Raw genomic sequence first — 16539 nt, forward strand, 5'->3', positions numbered from 1 at the left:
TCTCCAATGTGCTTTTATGAGTCTGATAAAAGCAAGCAAATGTGCCGTGAATTTGCTATAATTAGTGTGTTTGTAACGCAGACACTCAACAATCCAGGAGATATTTCAACCTGTACACTTTTATTGGGTTACACACCGACAAAGGACACATTTCAGCTTCTGAGGAACAACAGAACTGTTCATTACAGTACAATGCAAACCCTAGTGCATAGGCTTCAAGTTAGTTACGCCTGACCCCGAACCCCAGAGTCTGTTTACAAAACAAGAGTCAAAAAAGGGGAACTGGCAAAGCATGAGATTCCCCTAAATATACAGTATAGAGCAAATAAACGAAGAAAGACGCTTCCAAAAAAGTAACCGAGACATCTAAACAAGTCCTGCCAAGCAGTCACCTCAAAACCGAACGGCATCATGGGTGTATTCGCTTCTTTTAGACAGAATGGACGAAAGCAAACGTGACTCCAAAATGTGTTGCAGTTATAACGAACAGTGGCGTGCATCTTCCGTTCCGAAGCCATTCCATGCTCACCTCTTCTAAAACAAACACGTTCTTTAAAAATCAAGTAATATAATTTACCCAGCATGCCTTTGTGCCGTTCAATACAAACATACGCTCACCAAAATCACGTTGTTCCTTCTCCAAAGCATTGACCTATTCCTACGAATACCAAGCACAATTTAAATAATAATTGTACAATGAAGTCCATTAAAGCTCACCAGTCGAATCAGAACACAAGACACGCATCACCCGCCGGGAGCGGATTCCAAACACATGGAGCAGGTGATGTTAAAGCACTTCTCTCAGGGAGAAAGACAAAGTCTCATCATTTCGTTCTGGTTTTGACTCACAAAAACACACATGTCCAAGATCACTAAACACCACGCTGTAAACACAATCACCAACAACAAAACCCACCGCCGTCCAATCCTCACCCACGTTATATACACGACACCAAGCTGAAGAACCGTTTGTACACAAATAACGTTCACACTTACAAAAGGTGGATTAAATGGCATACGTGTTGAGAAATCCGACGGTAAAGACAATATTGCACAAACAAGACATAAATAAATAAATAAACAAACTCTTCCGTTAAGAGCATCGACTACTTTTTCTCGAATCACCATCGGTGGATTTTTCTGTTTAATCACCACATGAAACAAAACACCGTTTGTGTTTGGATCACTCTTCACAAAAGACACATGCACATAAACGTGTTTTTATGCTGCAATGGTTTCCGATCACAAATACTGTCGAACGCTTTCAGAAACACTAAAAACGAAATGTCATGACCACTGTTGCAAGCCTTTAAATGCACTCTCTTCTGAACTGGGACTCGTCTATTCATGCTGCATCGCTTGCTTGATTTATTGAAATCAGTCAAATCAGAAATAAAGAAAACATTACGCATGTTGCTATATTCATAGAGAATCGTGATCCTCATTGCTGTTCCTCGCAAACCTACTTCTGAATTTCTATTCGTACTACGAGGCTTCGTCTAACACTGTAATATTCTTAGCACTGACAACAAAACGTGTCACACAAACATCATTTTCAAAAAAAATAAAAGGTATGAAATGACACTGCTGAAGCACGGTAGAAAAATATCTCCTGTTTGCACATGTTGAGGTGGACTAAATGTGGCTTGTAGCCGTTACACAAAATCACTTCACAGAAGCGTCAGCAGGGGGCAGTCACTTCTTGGGGAGGGGGGGGGGGGTGAGTACTGATTGGCACTTCACTTCCTGTTTCATAGCAGGAAAGAGATGCACAGTAAGGATGTACAAGATGGTTAAAAAAAAAGTGTGGATGAACAATCAAACACAAAAACATTCAAGAGGAATTAATCATTAAAACATCTAGAGTGCTAATGAATACAGCATCAATAGTTTTACCGTCAAGCTTATTCGGTCTGCCAAAGCAAGTCCATCCTAACAGAAATACCTAGAGTGTACTGTATATTCAGTCTAACTTCTCAATAAAATACATATGACTGCAAGCCAAAAGCATCTAATCAGATGCCAGCTATTGAACTCCAAGGGTAAAGTCCCTGGAAGTGAGTTTAGATATTACGTCCTCAAAGTGTGACAAACATTAATATCTTATGCAAAAACAAATGAATTAGTAATGACAGTATGTTGTACAGCAATTGATTTCAGTGCCCAGTAGTACCTCTAACACTTGGAAAATGTGGCAATTACTTCCCAGATGTAGTTTTCAAGTATTAGTACTGCATCTTAAACTGGGAAGAAAATGCTAAAAGAACCACAGAGAGCTAAAATGTTCAGGCCCAGTCGATCACTTGAGGCGCTGGGTGACATTAGCCAGTGCTACAGCAAAAGCCTGCACGGCTGAGAAGGGGTACTGAAAGTCCAAGATGTATGCGTTCCCATCGATCCTTCCGAATTGCATCACCTACACAGAATGAAATAGAAGTTAGAAAGCACAGAAATGGGGACCAAAGGAAACAACATCTAAAGCTTCTTGCGTACCTGTCTCCCCTCGAGCTCAATCTGGAAGTTCTTTGCCGATTCCTGTGTGACTCTTCCTCCAAAGTCCAGCTGGTAGACCTGCGTGGCTTCGTTCCAAAGAGGCTGTTTGTTGGCCATGATGTAGACGAACCCTTGGCTGCCGAGACCGCGGTCTTCTTTCTCGTTAGCCTTTCGGCATTTGATTTCGTCCAGCTCGCAGCCTCCCGCCCGTAAGTTCCTTTTTGATTTCCAGCTCTTTTTACCGCTCTGGCTCTGGTTCATCAGTTCGTCGCCACTGATGAAGAGCTCCGGCTCGCTCTCGGAGCTGTCCTGGAACTCGTTTGTGGTGGCCTTGCTTAGCTTTTTGGCTTTCAGCTGCTCTTTCTGGCCTTTCGGTTTCTTCTTGTCTCGTCCACCTAGCCTCGGACTGGAGATGAGGGAGTTGAAGTCACCGAGGGCACGGCCCTCTTTTTTGGACTTGTTGCCCCCTTCTGTGATCGCCGGAACGTTGGTTTCCTCTGCCCGACTGTTGTCTAAACGCTTTCGGTTTTTCTTGCCAAACCTGTCCGCTCTTTGAGGAACCGGGCTTTCGTTCAGTGAGAGCACCTCCTGAAAACCTTCCCCAGCCTCGGCGATGGCCTCTGGGGGACTCTGGAGGTCTGGAGGAGGTGTAGGCAGAGGGGGTGGTTGAGGGGGAGGAGAAAAAACAGGCTTATCCAGCATGTGGGAGGTCTTTGGTGGAAGGGATGGGGCAGGACCTGGGGGGCTTGGCATGGGTGGACAGGGATTATAAGAACCCCATGGATGTAGAGGAATGGGAGTCACAGGCAGACTAGAAGCAGCAGCTGTCCCAGGGTACATTGGTGGGAGGGGGCAGCAAGCAAGGTTGGGCAAATTGGGAGGATAACCAGGTGGCAAGACCACTGCTTGGTCTTGCTGGGAAAAGGGAAGAGTAACCACCTCTTTGGGAGAGGTGGGATGTGGAGAAGCTTGTACCGTCTGAAGTGGGGGACCACTGAAGGATGCACTTGGTGGATAGGACAGAGCAATCTGGTATGTTCCTGCTGGTTGTAAAGTTGCGGCATTAGGACTTGTTGGAGATTTAGGCGAGAGGACAAACGGAAGACGGGAAAAGTCCAGATGCTGTGCAGGGCTGAGGATGAGTGGGGGAGGTTTGTGGGACACAGGAGGTCCGGACGTGGGCAGAGTTGTCGTTCGCTCCTGGGGAACCCAGATCTCTTCAGTAGCAGACGGATCCCATTGATACGGTGGTGGGCGTTTGACTGTCAAACTCACTACCTCCGTATTAAGAGCCATTTGCCTCAAAGACTGATTTAATGCCTCGTCCTCTGTAAAGGCAGAGTTGATATAGTCAGCCCTTTCCCTGTTTCCACCTGCACTAGCCACTCCACCGGTGTCATCCATACTGAGCAGGCTGTAGGAGGACTGGGAAGTCAGAGGCGAGGCACTGTTTGAGTGCACTATAACAGTGCTGTGAGGTGCACCACCTCCGGATGGTGGGAAATCTTGCCTAATGATCGTCCCCCCAGCTATTCCGTTACTTCCACTGCTGGTGGCCCCAGCGCTGACACCACCATTACTACTGCACTGACTGCATGTATAAAGGGCTGCTGGCCCTCTCGGTTGGTAGGAAGCAGACAAAGCACTGGCTTTGGCCTTAGAGGGTAGGGTCCTCTGGGGGTCCAGCATCTGAGAAACCTTCAGCGCAGCTTCCCGACTGTTCCGCCTCAAGGTAGCGTGAATCAAGCTGCTGTCCAGTCTCTGGCCAGGGTTCCGCCCTGCTCCAACCTGATTGGCTGTGTCAGGGTAAGGGGGTGGGTCCCCACTGGGTATAGAGTACCTTGGCACAGTGAGACGGTTCAACGTGGCTGAGGCATAGGGCAACTGCACCTTCTTCCCCTCCACAGCAGAGGAAGATGATGAGACCCTGAGGGTGGCAGAGCTTCCTGGGCCCTGCAGCGTGTAAACATTCTGGTTGCAAACGAGTCGCATGCGAGGGCGACACACCTCCTCCACATTTCCGCTGCTGTCAAATGTGGTGATGCGTTCATAGCCCAGTGGGGTTGGGTACTGAGCTGCCTGCACACCAGGTGGATACAAGGTCAGATCCCCTTTCTTTAAACAAGCTTCCCCTGAGGATGAAGTGCTAGAGCTGCTTCCCGTTGCCCCCGGGGGAACTCGTAGAAGCAGCAACCGAAACTGCCACTGAGGCAGCTGCCATTGCTGCGGCAACTGTACCAGGGTAAGGAGGGGGAGGGTTCATCTTGCTAATCTCAAGAGGGGCAGTAAAAACTACTGCATCACCCTCAGCCAGTTGTGGGCCAGAACGAGTCGTTTTAATTTTAAGCAGGAGCTCATGTTCCGTACTGTGCTCTGCTGTTGGGGGAACGTCCGGGATGGTACTCTGCGGAAGCTGAATGACCGGGCATGACGGTTGACCTGAGGGCAAAGCTGGAACAGGGATTTGGATCTGATGCTGCTGTTGCAACTGCTGCTGCATTTGCTGGTGCTGCAGCTGCAGTTGCATTTGCAGATGCTGCTGTTGGATTTGATGCTGAAGCTGCTGCTGCATTTGCTGTTGCTGCTGCATCTGCTGGATCTGCTGTTGCATGTGTTGCTGCTGCTGCTGCTGCATGTGCTGATGCTGCAACAGCTGTTGATGCTGCAGCTGATATTGTTGAAGCTGTTGCTGTAGCTGTTGATGCTGCTGCTGCTGTTGATAATGTTGTTGCAGCTGCTGCTGCTGTTGTTGTTGTTGTTGATGTGATTGCTGCTGCTGCTGCTGTTGTTGTTGGGATTGCGCAACTAAAAGTCGACCAACCTCCATACCTCCAAAGATGACCTGTCCAGGACTAGAATACCTGGCAGGAACGGTGTACTGTGTAGTGAGCACAGTGTCCTGCTGTCCTTGGTCAGACACCCCAGGTGGTGCCACAGTCGATGTTGGATTGGACAACACATCTAACTGGACGTTCTGATTGGCTAGTAGGGATTGGACAAGGCCGATGCTTTGGGTCGGGGACATGGCTTGCGCGGGGCTGTGTATGGGGGCGATGGGTATGTTGACAGTGCAAGGTGGATTATCATCAGTGATTCCTGATGCTCCTGTGACAGGCAGGTCATCCTCGTCCTCACTGAAGACATTAGGACTAAACATGGGTAAGTTAACGTATTCCACTGAGATCTTCCTCACCTCAGGGAGGTAGATGGTCATCTGTCTGGGCTGGAGGTGAAGCAGACTTGTCTTGTAGATAACTAGTGAGAGGAGAAATGTATATTTGAAAACACGGGACGTATAAATACATGTAGTTGTTTATATTACTGAAAAACGAAAAAATAAGTAATTAAAATACCTGCACCAAGATTTGTTGGCAAAAATTCTGCAAGCCCCACAATTTTGAACTTTGTTCCCCATATGTTAGATGTAACTTGCGCAAGATAATTGTACTAAAATACAAGAAGACAAATCTTAATAAGAGGGAAACATTCAGTGAGCTCACACATAGATGTTTTCACGAATTTTACAGTCAGCATTATTTATAATTTAGCTGCGGCGAGTACCTGTGTGATGTCATCGAGCGGAAACTCCCGCCGAGTCAGACTCGGAGAGCCAATGGAGGGCTTGCGAATGGGGAGCCGAGGCGATCGCGATATTTCCTGTGCAGTGCGGGACAGCTTGGGGGACTTACGGGGATCTATATTTATCCTGTTGGTAAAGGGACACACTAAGTCTCTACAGAGAAGGTAGCAAACGAAAAAAAGAGTTCAAGGTGAGTTTGCAGCAGCATGCAATCCAAAATTGCAGAGCTAAACAAAACATGTCTTCAGAACTGGAGGATCCACGAGTTTCACACTACCAAGATGAGCTCTATTTTTAGGAATGCATTTCATGATGCACATCTTGTTATTAAGCAGGTTAAAATGTGCATTATTTTGCACGGGTGATCTTAGTGAAATTCATGCATAGCCTCATCTCTTCTTATTCCACTAATCAAGGAATCTAAAGCATGCAGTACCTGGGAAGTTTGGGAGACTTGCTCCCTCTGGAGATCTTTGGCGATTTCTTTCCAACCCACTCATCATTGAGCTCAATGTCACTAGAGTCTGAGCAATTGCAGCTGTCAATCACGGAGGGGATGAAGCTGTTTCCATAGACTTCATCTGTGATCAGAAACAATGTGAGCCAATGAGGAACTAAACCAGTGTGGCATTCAGGGCCAAATTTAACTCGTATAACCCCACCTGCTTTCCCATCAGTCTTCGGGTCCATGATGACAAATTCAGGGCGAAGCTTGCTAATCCTACGCCCTTTCAGAATAGGGACAAGCCCCCCCAGATACTCCAGGTACAGGGTGTAGCAAGGGCCGCCGACCTCAGGGTTGTCCTCGGTGCGCTTCATGGTGCAGTGCAGACGCTCGTTACCTGATGTCGGATAACTAACGAAGTCCCGCATGCTGTTGGGATCCGGGATGGGGGGCTGAAGTGAGGAAAGGGTGCCAGAGAAAAAAAGACAAATGGAAAAATGGGAATGATTTGAACATAAAACACAACCAGCAGTTTCAGAAACGAGATCCAACTGCTTGTAAACTGGAGGTTTTCTACCTTAATGGTGGGGGCGAAGGCAGAAGACACGTATGTGCTCAGGCGAGAGGGCATGCTGAGCTTGGCCACGTCCTTCTCCTCGTGTACCGCGCTGGCGATCACCTGTCGACACAGCAGCTGCAGGCTGGCGACCCGGTGTTCGACACGAAGCACGTACAGCACCGGGCCGCTGGCGAGGAACAGACGCGAGTCCCGGTGACCCCAGCACAGGGTACTGATCGGCCTCTGAACACAGATGCAGAAACCAGCGGAATATCAGTGAAACAGTCCTGTATGCGTGAGATCACTGTGTGAAATCGTAAACAAATCGATAAATAAAGTTACTGTCTCCCTGCAGAAACCCTGAGCATTTTGTAGTTAAAGTGACTTACAACAGCGTAACAAAAGCAAAAGAGTGCTCTGGTATTATCGTGTGTGTGTGTTTATGACCAAACGCTCACCTGAGCAGGTGTCTCCAGTGAGTAAATGTGCTCACCGCAAACATTATAAAACTTAACAATGGCATTTCGGGTGGCTTGGGAGGGGTCAGAGGTCATCACGAGTCTCTCCATCCCAGCAACAGCCAGCAGGTCCCCCTGAGAGCACCACTGCACCACCACATCTGATGTATACACAGGCAAACCAGTATGAAAATCAACTTCATACATAATAAAAAGTTAAAAAAAAAGTCACTGGGGACCAGCAGCTGTTTGGTTTCCACATTCTTCAAAATATCTTCTTTTGTGTTCAGCACAAGAGAGAGATTAATACAGGTTTAAAACAACATGAGAGTGAGTAAATGGCCTACTTTGGCCTAAATACCTGCCATTCTTTATTTTATTTTTTGTTACCTTACAAGGCTTTGCTTTTGAAATGGGGAAATAAGTTTGTCTGTGCTGGCAAAATAAAACCAGAGTCGTGATAAAATCGTGATTATCCTGGAAAAAACTGTGATGATATTTTTAACATATCGCCCAGCCCTAGAAACAGAAATACTATGAGGAAGAACCTTTGAGGCCGGTGCGTATCAACGTGGGCGAGAGGTCATCGTAGTTGCTCATCAAACTGACGTCTCCAGACGTGAAGCAGACGGTCAGCAGCGGCTTCAGACGGTGCACTGAAAGAAAAACAGTGTTGCTGTTATAGTGAATAACCAGCAGGGCATTATTCACTGGGAGAAGTGCTGCTTCTAAACTGAAGAAAGACCGGATCATGATCACACGGATGACGCAAACACAAGATCGATACGCGTCTGAAGAGAGCAGGTGTTACCCTGCAGAGGCGTGTGATCGTCCGAGTCCGTGTCGCTCTCGCTGCTGTCCTCCACCAGGAAGCTGGGGTAGTTCCAGGACATGCTGCTGATGCCCTCCGCCTCGTGCAGCAGGATGTGAGCCAGCATCCGTCCGTGACAGTCCATGACGATCACCTGCCCGTCCGCCGTGCCAAACAACACCTGACCAGCAAAACAAGGCTTCTTACTTAGCTGTGCAGGTACAACTACTGCAGAACAAACCCAAACAATCTAAAAAACATGATTAATGCGTCTCATGTTCTGTACTTGTGCTGCGGCTCACCTTAAAATACTCAAGATGTGTTTGATTGGTGCATATGTATTAGAAATGTACTAATACACCAACACACATCAGTTAGAGCTTGACTGATATTGGATTTCACTGATGTGTTTAAATAAAGAAGTAAAGGTTATTGTGTGAAATCTATATGCTGCGAGTTAAATAATGCCTTTATTCTTTCCTTCCTGAGAGTTTACATAAATCGAGTTCCAGATACAGTTCACTGTGTAACCTAAAATAGAATAATATCCAAAAAAAAAAAAAAAAAAGATTTTATGCATAATGCAGGGCTTTTAATTATAAACGAGCTTGACTCTTATTCTGAAATGTTTAAGTTTTACATTTTTTGTTTCACTGTGTTTTTTAAATGTTTATATTTCTTTTTATTACTATTTTTTAACAACCTTTTTTCTCTAAAGCACTTTGAATTACCACTGTGTATGAAACATGCTATAAATAACAAAAAAAAAAAAAAAAAAAATATATATATATATATTACTTAAATACATAAATAATTGATAAAATAATAAAGAAAGTCTTCAGAAGTCATTTTAAAGACCCAAGCATTAATTTCGCGAGCGCAGAAGTGTAGCTGAGGCCCAGTAGTGTCGGTGAAGCTGCGGTCACCTGCTGGTCATCGGGGGTCCAGATCCCACAGGTGATCTGACTCTCCAGGTTGATCTCCGAGGACCAGTGGCGCTGACCGCTCACCGAGCCCACCAGCACGAAGCCGTCGCGGTACGAGATCAGCGCCTGCATGCCGTCGTGAGACCAGGTGAAGTCGCTCACCTGCGCAGGTACAGCAGGTTAAACACCGCGCCTCGTCTGAGGAACACCGACGGAGCTTTAGCACGGTCTCACCTGAGCTCCCCGGTCGTTGACCAGCTCCACTGACCAGCGGCCCTCATACTGGATCCAGACGAAGATCCCGCCGTCGGTGTCGCAGGTGGCCAGCTTCTGGAAGGGTTCGTTCCATCGCACCAGCACCACCTGCAGAGCAGCACTCGGTTTAACACGCGAGAGCGATACCAGCACCTACGACCCTCATAAACACCAGACCATTTCACATTCTCTGCTTTTTAAACATTACGTGTGTTCATCAGTGTGTTCTGCAGGTTTCCCGCAGCGCGTGACAATTAATATATTTAAATGACTCGTTAGCACACAAAAGGTCATTTTATAAATGCAATTTCACGCAAATTTGAAGCAAATCATGCCAATTATTTTAAATATCTGAATTATTCATATTTAACTTTTTTCCTTCCTAATGCAATTTTAATGTGGTTTTTTGTTTGATATATTTTAGAACCAAGCAACGCTTCATATATTCAGAAGAGATCAACTGACGAGAGCCACGGAGGTCAGTAAAATAATAAATGTGTGTATTTTTGCACCTCACTGACAGATCTAAGCTCTTGTTTTAAGCATAAACTCAATCCAAGTCGAGCCTCTGTGGTTAATAAAGCTCTATAAATGTGTATTTGTTCTAGTAAATGAGCGATGGTTTCTCTGGAGAAGACTCTTACTCCTCTCGGACCGCAGTGAAGTCTATGACACGGAGACAAACGTCTCGGGTGACTCGGTGAGAGTCTATCTTCAGGAGATTGTGTCTGGAAGTGAGCTGATGCTTTGAGGATCTCGGTTTGGGACGCATGAGGATCCTCTCATGGAAAGGAGCTTTAATTCCCTCATATTTCTCAGATCTAGGCTACACGGGACACACAACACTCACGGTGTGCTCTAAATGGGCTGCAGACTAAACTAGGCAACGTTTCTGTTCTCCCAAACTACTATTTATAGCGGCGCGGCCTGACTTTACTGCTGATGTATGAAAGCGTTAGTGAGAATCAGAGCAGAAGCAGATGTCTGGAGGCTCTTCTATCAGACGCAGATGAGAACAGATTACACGTCTATCTTCTGCTCTCTTGATGTGTTCTGGAAACACTTTAGTGTCTCATTACTGGTTTCTGAAGCTGTGAGCGCTGACATGCTCCAGATGAAGCCTCAGTTCAGCCGTTACTAAATATATATAAAAGCTTGTTTAAGCTGATTTAACCAAGCGAAAGTAAAACTTTATATTGACAAGAGATCGATTGATCGAGATGTGTGTGAGTCCGCACCTCGCTGTTGTGTCCCCGGAGGTTGAAGTTGGTGCGCTGCGGGGCGGGCCGGTCTCTCCTGCCGTGGCTGGAGGTGAAGGTGACCCCCACGACGCCCCGGGCGTTCCCTGTGGCCAGCCAGCCCTCCTCATAGCAGCGCCTCCTGCACACGGGCCTCTCCTTCTCGCTGCGGGGCACGCGGCCCTTCCAGGACAGGCACAGGATGTTGGAGTCACTGCACAGGACGGGCCCGAGCTCCACCGCCGCAAACATGCCTGCTTCTACGAGCGCTTCACGCGAGTGCACAGAGTCACCGGGCTCACCGGCGGGTCCTCGGGGTCCGGCTGAGCGCGGCCGCTGCTTCACACACACTTCCGGCCCAAAACCACTGCATAAAACCAGCAACAAGGCACATAAATGACGTCACGCCAAGCAGCGCAGACACAGCGCGTGTCTTTCCCGGGGATATCTAGAACAGAGTCAGCGGGAGTTCACCACAGAGGCCAAATATCAGAGTCACAGGAAACCGTCTCCTCCTTGACGCTCACGACCTAGCCTCATGACGTCATCACGGCCGGCGCCCCGCTCCCAGTGACGTCATCGACGGACAGAACGCTCCTCTCGCGTGCTCATGCCATCTGCAGCGCGCCTCAGCTGCTCGGCTCCGCCCGTGACGTCATCGCCTCAGAGGAGCCGCCGGCCAATCAGCGTCGGGGATTCCTTTAAGAGGACAAACACACGTCACAGCGTCACAGACACACTGTCGAATGATAAAAAACACTCCTGTAAACGCACCACACACATCTTTATCTTCAGAATAAAAGGCTGAAACTACACGAAACCCAAAATAAAACCCCGCTGTTCACCATACTGCCTACTTATTGCATTAAACGAGTAATTATAGTTTAAACCAAAGCGATTCTTCATCTCAAGATCTTGTTTACGCGCTGAACATCCACAATGCACTCTGTTCTATGAGAGACAATAACAGCATTCTGAGAATTAAACATTAATATACAATAGTAGTCCTTACGATCCAAAAATAATAAACTCAAATGTAGATGTAGTGTGTGGTTATTAGAGTAACAGACACGTCATTTCGAGTTTGGCTGTATTTCTGTGATTTGTGTCTTTGTTAGCTCCGCAGCTACACTCACTGCAGGCCCTGCTCGCTGGTTTCCCGCTCTGAAACACAAGAGCCGGATGATCTGGAGGAACAGAACCGGTCCGCGGATGATACCGAACCCGCGCGGAGCGGAGCTGCTCGTTACCTGCGCGTGCGGGAGTCCGACGAGCGTGTTTTTAGCGCTGCTGTGTCTGATTCTGACGCTGTCCGGGGCCTGCGCTGGGTCACGTGAGCACCACGTGACCGCACAGACCGCGCCCCTCCCCCACCCGCGACCAGCGCAGAGCGCGTGCGCGTTACAGATTGCACACTAAAAACAAAATTATAGAAAAAAATAAAGGACCTATTAAGAGAAAAATGGGAATCGTTAAGTGTTTTATTTTTAGTTTATTACGTCTCATGCTTTATCCTTCACGTCTTATGCTTTAAAATGCTTTTTTAATTATTTATTTATTTATGACTTTAAAAGTCTACATTAGGACATAATCGAAATTGTGACATAAAGATTCATGATTATGAGATAAAAAGTCGAAAATATGAAATGCAAAATAGACATTATTACATAAAAAGTCGAAATGATGAACAAAAGTCTAAAGTATGAGATAAAAGTTTGTCAAAAGTGAGATAAAATGATTATAGTTATTATTGCCTTTTTTATCTAATAACTATATGTCTGTTTGTTACTTAGCATGTCATACTGGGAATTTATTTTATTTTCTTCTTTTTTATTTTTAAATGTGACGAAAACACGACTATCTTTCTGTAATTACTGTTACTGCCGCGTGATAACTGAGCGGATATGATGAGTATATCGAGTAGATTTACACCCAGTGTTTTAGATTTAAGACTAAAATGCTGTAAAAGTGACTGAATTAAATCTGATATATCTCACTAGATTGCAGTTCCACTCTCGGCCATCAGGGGCGCCGCTTCCCTCGTCTCTCCCCTGACGACGCTTCCGCTTCCGCTTCCCTCCAGAAAACATGGCGGCCTGCGTGTGGAGCGTGAGGAGCGTCCGCGTCCTGTCAGAGATCATTCACGGACACGTCCTCCCGGTACTGCAGCCTCTTTCACATGTTTTATCCGTTACTACCCTAACCGAGTAGCTGACCGTGTTTTAAGCGTTTTCTGTCATGTGTTGTGTGTGTCACAGGCTGCTGCTGCAGTCCGGCACCAAGCGGGCACCTCACGGTCAGTGCCTCTCTCTCTCTCACACACACACACACACACACACACACACACACACACAGAGAGAGAGATCACACACACACACACACATGAGGTAGAGTTCTGGTTCTCTGTATAGAAGTGTTCTCGTGTGTGTGTGCAGGTCGCTGCACGGGGCGCGTGCTCCCGCGGTGAGTGCGCGTCACCTGAAGCAGCTCGGTGTGACGTCACTGCGGTCACTGTCTCAGGTGTCGCTCTCCGAGGAGCCGGACGCGCTCTACCAGAAGCTGTCGGTGCGGGTCAAAGGTCACGACAGGTCCGTGCTGGACAGCTTCGAGTTCTTCGCGTCGCTGGCGGCTCGGGAGCTCGGCCTCAGCCTGGAGCGAGCGTGAGTGTGCACGAGCGCGAGCACGAGCAGACACTCTCGGGTGAAGCGCTGAAGCGGCTGTGTTCTGCTCCACAGGTTCGAGCCGCGCAAACACACGGAGAAACTGACGCTGCTGAAGTCTGTGCACATCTTCAAGAAGCACCGCGTGCAGTACGAGACCAGGACGCACCACAGGACCATCGAGGTGCTTTATATATATATTTATATATTGTGTGTGTTTAAATATAATGTAACTGTTTAATAAACTCATTGCAATCTCAGATTTCCAGAGTGACCGGCTCGAGTGCTCGTGTTTATCTGGAGTATATTCAGCGTAATCTGCCGGAGGGCGTTGCTATGGAGGTCACCAAGGTAACGGCTGCAGCAGCTGGACAAACACAGAGCTGCTTCAGTATAACACACAGTGCTTGTCTCCTCTGCAGACCTCTGTTGAAGAGATCCCGGAACACATCCAGAAACCGCTGTGGGACGAGGGCAAACTGGAGCCGTGCGGTCAGTGAGCAGCACACGGTCAGCGGTGCAGGTCTCTGTCCACTGACAGCAGATTCACATCCAAACTGTGATCGTCAAAGTGTGTGTGTGTGTGTACATGGAAACTGTTAAGCAAATGCATTTATTTTCTTTCCTTTACATTATAAAATAAAATGACACCAGCCCTTCTCTTTCAACTAGTGTTTTTTATTTCAAAAATATTTTCTGCACTATTATTTATTTATTTATTTAGTTGTTACTGTTTATCTGAAAATGTCACATCTAAATGATAAAGAGCATTAATTACATATCTATATATTTAATACATTTATTTGAATATTACATATAAATATATATTATAAATAAAAGTATATATATTTATTAAAAAATATGTATACCATTAATATATTTTTTAATTAATTATAAAATTATATATAATCATTTTATTTGTTTTTGTTTATAATATATATATATATATATATATATATATATATATATATATATATATATTCACACCTGAGCAGCAGCAGTTGTCTGCTCTTCTGAACCAGCAGCTGTTTATCACTAAAAATGACACGCAACCATCATTATACTCTGAGAGTGCCTCAGATGTTATACTGTGAACACTTGTTTGTTTAGAATTAAATGCATCAAAAATTAAATAAATACCTAAAATAAAAATTAATGCGAGTGAGCTAAATAGTGATCTGATAAAACTGACTAAAACAAATTCAAAATATACACACCAATTCAAAATACTAACAAAAACTAATACTATGAGACTTTAAGTTACAATTTATAAGTTTTTTGTGACAAAATTAATGTGTATTACAGAATAAATTTGTCCACAAAACACGTGGGTGCCTCAAGCCGCTTACACTGACTTGATACAGTGATGGACAGATCAGTCCAGAGAGAGAGAGATTCAGGTCTGAACACAAAGACAGACTCACCTTGGTTATGGGGGCGGAGCCTCACCGCGGCGGGGGGCGGGGCCTCCTGTGAGTGTCAGAGACTCAGTCCAGAGTGAAAGCAGCAGAAGAGCCTTCAGAGGAGCACAGATGTGTGTAATTCTGTCTGCTGCAGGAGAACACAGATCTAGAGAGATGTAGTGTTCCATCACTGCAGTGAATGGGTGCCGTCACAATGAGAGTCCAAACAGCTGATAAGAACAAGAAGCGTTATTATTATAGTTAAAAGCATCTTAATGTTGGAATTGTTTCAGCGTTTGTCTTCTCCAGATGTTCACTGATGGACTGCAGTGCTGTGGATTACTTGTGGATTATTGTGATGTTTTTATCAGCTGTTTGGACTCTCATTCTGACGGCACCCATTCACTGCAGAGCAAGTGATGCAATGCTACATTTCTACAAACCTGATGAAGAAACAAACTCATCCTGATCTCTGATGAACACATTTACAGCTAATGTTCAGTTTTTGGTAAACTAATCCTTTAATTCAATGCCATTTCTTTGTCATTATTTGTGAAATGTACTTGTTTTAATGCGACTCTTTCACTGATTCTGATGAATGGTTTACTTATGCAGGGACAGAAGACATCACTGTCATAAACATTACACACGTCACCCGGGATTACAGAAATGAATTAAGTTCTGGTTCAGATGCACTGCCTGAAAACAGCATCTTCAGCTCAGTATGTAGAAAGTATACATTTAGCTTGTAAACAAATAAAAATCTCAATTGTGCAATGTATGAATTAATTTAGTTTTCATCCTCACTCCTCTGTAAATCTGATTCAGTGTGTAACCCAAACCTCACTCAGTCACAGGACACTCATTATGTGCTTTATATGCATGATATAATATATATAACCCATGTTCAAAAACCACTGAGTAATGATGCTGAAAATACAGCTGCGCATCACAGAAATAAATTATATTTTAAAAGATATTAAAATAGAATCCATTATTTTTATATTGTAATAACATTTTGCAAGATTACTGTTTTTTTTCTGTATTTTTTATCAAATAAATGCAGCCTTGATGAGCAGAAAAGACTTCTTTAAACACATTACAAGTCTCACTGACCCCAAACTCTTGACCGGTGGTGTATATATTTTGTTTTAGCTTTATACATATTTTAAAATGTATTTATATATTTTAGTCAGATTTTTTATAGTTTAAAGTTCCTACATTAATCATTTTACCCAGTTCAAAGGTTGAAAACTAGATTTATTTTTCCCTCAACTCTATTTGATGTTACTATCAAGACTAGATTTCTAAATTAAACATTTTATAAATGTGCAAATTTGACATTTTTTTATTTCATATGTTACTATTAAGTCAAATCTCATGAGTCTGTTTGATCTCTTGATCTGATACTGATTGATTGATTTAGATCTATATTTCAGGAACAGGATGCGTCCACTTTTCTCAAAATGATGTAACCCCCTGCAAACGTTTAATCCCAAAACACAGTCTTTTTCCTATTAATAATTCAAATATAATATAATAATTATATATTCATTATTTTCTGTATTTAGGCCTATATTATTATTTTTAATTGCATACATTTTTGTGCTTTGCTATGTAAAAAAGATGTTTGACTTTAGCCTTGGTTTTTAAGCAACAAAGTAGGATATTATATAGGTTAATGTTACATATTTATTATTAATATTATATA

The 16539-nt window shown here is 44.8% G+C and overlaps 2 protein-coding genes across 2 annotated transcripts; one reads left to right on the top strand and one right to left on the bottom strand.

Moving 5' to 3' along the window:
• Window positions 1-99: 99 nt before the first annotated feature.
• LOC109070704 (tubby-related protein 4-like) lies at window positions 100-12115 on the bottom strand. The gene is given in 15 exon segments (XM_042737022.1): window positions 100-2416; window positions 2494-4666; window positions 4668-5748; window positions 5847-5940; window positions 6055-6199; window positions 6510-6654; window positions 6736-6970; window positions 7096-7320; window positions 7536-7696; window positions 8084-8191; window positions 8347-8527; window positions 9273-9434; window positions 9507-9635; window positions 10766-11464; window positions 11902-12115. Coding segments are annotated over 14 exon segments (5208 nt in total). The 5' UTR covers window positions 11018-11464; window positions 11902-12115; the 3' UTR covers window positions 100-2299.
• A 691-nt stretch (window positions 12116-12806) lies between these two features.
• On the top strand, window positions 12807-14093 carry mrps10 (mitochondrial ribosomal protein S10). Its single transcript, XM_019089758.2, has 6 exons — window positions 12807-12925; window positions 13024-13061; window positions 13201-13425; window positions 13501-13609; window positions 13687-13776; window positions 13848-14093. Exons 1-6 carry the CDS (start codon window positions 12854-12856, stop codon window positions 13923-13925), a joined length of 612 nt encoding a protein of 203 aa, XP_018945303.1. The 5' UTR covers window positions 12807-12853; the 3' UTR covers window positions 13926-14093.
• The last annotated feature ends 2446 nt before the right edge of the window (window positions 14094-16539 follow it).

Source organism: Cyprinus carpio, chromosome A4 (assembly GCF_018340385.1).
Source record: "Cyprinus carpio isolate SPL01 chromosome A4, ASM1834038v1, whole genome shotgun sequence".
In the NCBI taxonomy this organism is placed as follows: domain Eukaryota; kingdom Metazoa; phylum Chordata; class Actinopteri; order Cypriniformes; family Cyprinidae; genus Cyprinus; species Cyprinus carpio.